This window comes from Lycium ferocissimum, unplaced genomic scaffold (genome assembly GCF_029784015.1).
Source record: "Lycium ferocissimum isolate CSIRO_LF1 unplaced genomic scaffold, AGI_CSIRO_Lferr_CH_V1 ctg17996, whole genome shotgun sequence".
Classification (NCBI taxonomy): domain Eukaryota; kingdom Viridiplantae; phylum Streptophyta; class Magnoliopsida; order Solanales; family Solanaceae; genus Lycium; species Lycium ferocissimum.
The window spans coordinates 153-5,167 of record NW_026717538.1 but is presented as its reverse complement, the minus strand read 5'-3'; the positions used below and the strand labels follow the sequence as shown (position 1 = coordinate 5,167).

Here is a 5,015-nt window from a genome sequence, read left to right as displayed (position 1 = left end):
GTAGGAGAACTTATGGTTTCCTAGTTGGGTATGCCTTTGGAATAGAGACCCGTGCCCGAGTTTTGGAGACAGCAAGTGTCTTACCCCGTGTACAAAGGTACCAACAGGTATCCTAAGTAATTTACAGGATTAGAAGTTGAAAGAACCAAATCGGCGTAACCTGAACTGATTCAGGAAAATCCGCAGACACCAGTCATCGTCAAAGGGCCGTCGACATATCGATGGAACATTGTTGTGTGGTGTCTTTACATTTTCGCAGCCTTGAATCTACAGGCGCAGGTCGACGAAGCAAGTCCACGGACCGTCGACCCGCACCGCTGGAACTTTTTAGTTCCAAGTATAAATAGATGATCCCACGACTTTATTTCTCTCTTCCAATCAGAGAAAACTCTAGTATATCTACTCCCAACATTTTCCATCATTATAGTGGAGATTTGGTAAGGCTCAAGCCCGGTAAACCCGAGCTTGTGAAGAAGAAGGTTGTTTCTAGGGTTTCTTTAAAGTTGTGAAGCTTAGGAAGTTGGAGTTGAAGTTGATCCTTGGAGTCTTAGACCCCTCAAGGTATGTAAATGATTTCTACCCTCGTATTTAAGTTATTTATCAAGAGTTTTAGTGGCCTTAAGTGAAGAGAGGATACTTATGGAAGTGGTAAATGGATAAAGGGTAAGATAGAGACTTGGGGGTATTTTAAGAGATGATTAGTAATGGATTTGAGTGTATTTTGATATGTAAGTGTTGTCATTGTTGTTGTGGATATTCTGGTTGATGTTGGATGGAATGGGAAGTTGAAGGGTTGTAAGCTTAGAAGGGAAATGTTGTCCATAATTCGTTAAGCTCTATTTGTATTTAAAAATGGTTAGTACACGAGGTAAGTAGTCTAATTGAGGCCTACGTTATCTTGATTGTAGACTTACAAGTTCGAGGAGTAGAAGTTAGACGATTGGATGTATTCTAAGGTATGTTAAGTCTACCCCTTCTATTCTTTTGGCATGATCTTATGATATGAGCCAACAAGCGAGTAATCGAGCTTCCACATTACTCTACTCTTAGAAGCATTGGGAGTACTTTAGTCTTTGAGGTTCCTGTACCCTACTTATGATTGTCCCTTCTGTTCATGGGTCCAGCTCTATGTGTACAGTTTATTCATGCATTACGTTCATTTATATATATATATATATATGCATATTGACCCGTGACCAGAAGGTGTTATATACGCGAAAGTTAGATGCACACGGGGTATGGGAAGCGAGAAGGCGTTATATATGCATTACCACCTGATCAGCTGGTGCAAAATGATGATGATGATGATATATAGATCGGGTCGTACGTTCCTCAGCATTATTATATGGGATATGGATCGGGCAGAACGTTCCTCAGCCTTATGACCTATATATACATGAGCACGATTATCATTGAGAGCATGCATATTATGCGCCCACAGAGGCATTGTCACTTACACAGATTTATGCAGATACATACAGATACTAGTTCATACAAATACATGCAGATAGTCATTTCAGTTTATCCTTTTTTGCTCGGGTGGCTGCGTTTATGCCGGCAGGTTTAGGTAGACCGACAGGTGGTCCAACTCAGTAGGACCTCTATATCCAGCAGTGGTCATTGCGCTCCATTTGATCCGGAGCTGTAGTCAGTTTTGGTATGCCACCCTTTTGAGATGTATATGTATATGGGTATGACGGGGCCCTGTCCCGTCCTTTCTACAGCTTTATTCTTGTAGAGGTCTGTAGACGGTTGTATGTAGTAGTTAGATGATGTAGCCTTGTCGCCTTTTATTCTTTTGTGTACAGTATATGTAGTAGCCTATCCGGCTTGTACTGTTCCTTCAGCATGTATATGTATATACCGATTGTACAGAGTTTATGATGTCACCATCATTTATGAGATCAGTTTGAGTCAATTATGGCCCCTTGATGTTCAGTAAGTTCATATATGTGTATAGGGGTGTTTGGTTACTAGAGGTCAGACACTCGTCACGACTCATCGGTTTGGGTCGTGACAGTAACCCTCGATGACCAGTCTTCCTCCCGAATGGCTCGGCTAAGCCCAATAGGATCCATAGTGACTACCCTTTCTCCCGAGTAGCTAGGCCAACCATAAAAAACAAAGAATCATAGGAAAGCAGTCGAATCATAATCATAGCATAGAAGCTGAATCTAAAATCATGGCATAGAAGTCGAATCTCAAATCATTGCATGGAAGCCGAATCACAAGTCATATCATGATAGTCACATTATTTATTAAGGATCATGTTCATCATCCCATTATAGGGGTACATCAAGTCATCTCAATTTTTTCAAAACGGGTTCACTTCTTTAAACAAGTTTCAAGTTTAACACAATCCATTATAGAGCATTCACACGAGATAGTATAGCTTTCCAATTATCAAGTTTAAACATCCCTTATGGGTTAATTCGAGTTCGAATACCAAAGCTTTATATCTCAATTTTTCAATAGTCCCTGAGGGAGGAAAACAATCATGAATATGTATATATAATATAGTACAAACAAGGTTTAATGTGGGCTTGTCCCTCACGCACACAAACCACAACCAATGAGTTTATAAAAATCGATTGAAAGAGTATAAGCTAGCAACCGGATTCTTCCAAGATCAACAAGCACACTACAATGGTTTTTACATGAAATTTTTTAGAACATTAACGAATCCTAGGGATTTCTACCCTTATTCGAAAATTAGGGCTTTTATAGGCCTATAAATGGGTTCTTGAACCCTTTCATCAATCACGAATGGATTCCAACCTTGTAGAACTTTCTACTCTAACCAAAACTTAATTCATACTCAGAAAAATTCAAAAACTTTACCTTTTCGACGAAATCCACATGACCCTATCTTCTTCTTCTTGAGATTTCAAGAACTTAGGGTTTAGAGAGATGGTTTACTATCAAGAGGGGATGAATATGGTGTGACAATGATCAAGATTGAGTAGGAACTCAACTTAGGGTTAGATAGACTTTTCCAGGGTTCTTTTCCTTAGAAATATTGGTTTGGAATGAAGTGGGAAATAACACAACGAGGTAGGACTTAAACTAGCGTCCCACGTGCAATGCAAGGACTGGGATTTGCATTGGCCAAGTGATGCGGCTCTAATGCCTTATCATATTTTTTATTGCAGGTGGATTTTGCGTGATGGGCCCGCGACGCACACTTAACACATGTTTTCGATAGTCAATATTCGCTCAGTAAAATGATCATAACTCCCTGTACGTAGCTTTGATTGAGCCCCACTTTATATGGTTGGAAAGGTATTTCAGAAACCCACAACTTTCATGCTTTGCATTTTCCTAAATTCCCAATGCAAATACACAAAAACTGGATATAACTGAAAACTGTCTTAGACTTAGACGAATTTCAAAATTTCTAATGAACTTCCTTATGTCGTTTCACCCAGAAAAGATCATTTAACACGTGTGCCCATCCCGAAAGGATCCATATAGCTAAGATGACATCTAAAACCCAATTATTTCACATTGACACCTAACTCGAATTTACGGAATGTTACATTATCCCCCCCCCCCTTAGGATCATTCGTCTTCGAATGAAAGTCATGGCCTGAGATTCTTTACTAAACCTTACAGTTTCAGAAATTTGAAGAGTTTTATTAGCAAAGTGAAAGATCCTCAGAGATTACATACGATTAACCACATCATCAATGCATCATTCAAGCCTAAACACAATAGTGGTAGATTCAAACTCCACTCTAAACTTTCACAGGAAAACAAAACCGAAAGGTTCAACATGTACCTGTAGCAGGGAACAAATAAGGATATCTCCTCTTCTTTTACACCTCAGCTTCTCAAGTAGCTTCTTCAATATTATGATTATGCCACAGTACTATAACCGAAGCCACATCTTTTGTTCTTAATCTCCTAACTTGACGGTCCAATACTTGTACATGTTCTTCTTCATAAGACAACCCTTCATTGATTTCAATCTCTTCACAATTAAAGACATGAGAAGGATCAGGCTTGTACATCCTCATCGAAATGTGAAACACAGGATGCACCATAGCCATCTCAGATGGTAACTTCAACTCGTAAGCCACTTTCCCATTTCTTTTCAAAATCTCATAAGGGCCGATAAATCGAGGGCTGAGATTACCCTTTCTACCAATCCGCATGTCACACCCCAAATCGGGGGGCATGACGGGCACATGGCTCTACCGGCCAAGTACCACCTGGCGTACATTCAACATACTCAGCTATAATAACTATGAGGAACCATATGACATATGTGCAACATGATAGGATCACTGCGCACATAGAAAAGGCCCAACACATTAATTAATATATATACACGCAAGCCGACCACACTGCTACTAATGTCTACAACAGATCACACGGCTGTCAAGGCCACAACAACAGTACCAGTACCAAACTAAGGCCGACAAGCCCCCATATAACATCTATACATATAACACCTGTGTCACGCCCCGAACCATGGCCTGGGCGAAACACGGCACTCGGTGCCATACTGCATGTGACCGAGCGAACCACATGGCTTGCAGAATCATCATGAGGCATAACATGAGCGGAATATAACGTGAATGCATGATGAGCCTTTATAAGACGTAGTAAGTCATAATACTTAATAAAAATACTTGTTTAAACATGAGTGCAGAAATAACATGAATGAGCCCAAATGGCTATACGACTCCGAATGTCTGACATAACATAACTGACTTGTCTAGTCTATGAAACCTCTATCATGAGTCTGACTGGAAAACATACTTACTGGGACAAGGCCCCCAGTATACCTTAGATGCATAACTAATCATAAAATAAAGAGTTGACTAAACCCCGAATGAGATGGGGCTCACCAATAAGCTGATACGACTGCTGTCCTACTGAGCAGATGTGTCGTCCTGTATATCAGTACCTGCATCGTGAAATGCAGGCCCCCGGGCAATAAAAGGGGACGTCAGCACATTGAATGTACTGGTATGTAAAGCAACTGAATGAAATAACATGGGACATAA

General features: G+C 40.3%; 1 protein-coding gene across 1 annotated transcript; it reads right to left on the bottom strand.

The window, feature by feature from the left end:
• Positions 1-3,833: 3,833 nt before the first annotated feature.
• LOC132042804 (uncharacterized) lies at positions 3,834-4,157 on the bottom strand. Its single transcript, XM_059433325.1, has one exon. It carries the CDS (start codon positions 4,155-4,157, stop codon positions 3,834-3,836), a length of 324 nt encoding a protein of 107 aa, XP_059289308.1.
• Positions 4,158-5,015: the final 858 nt, after the last annotated feature.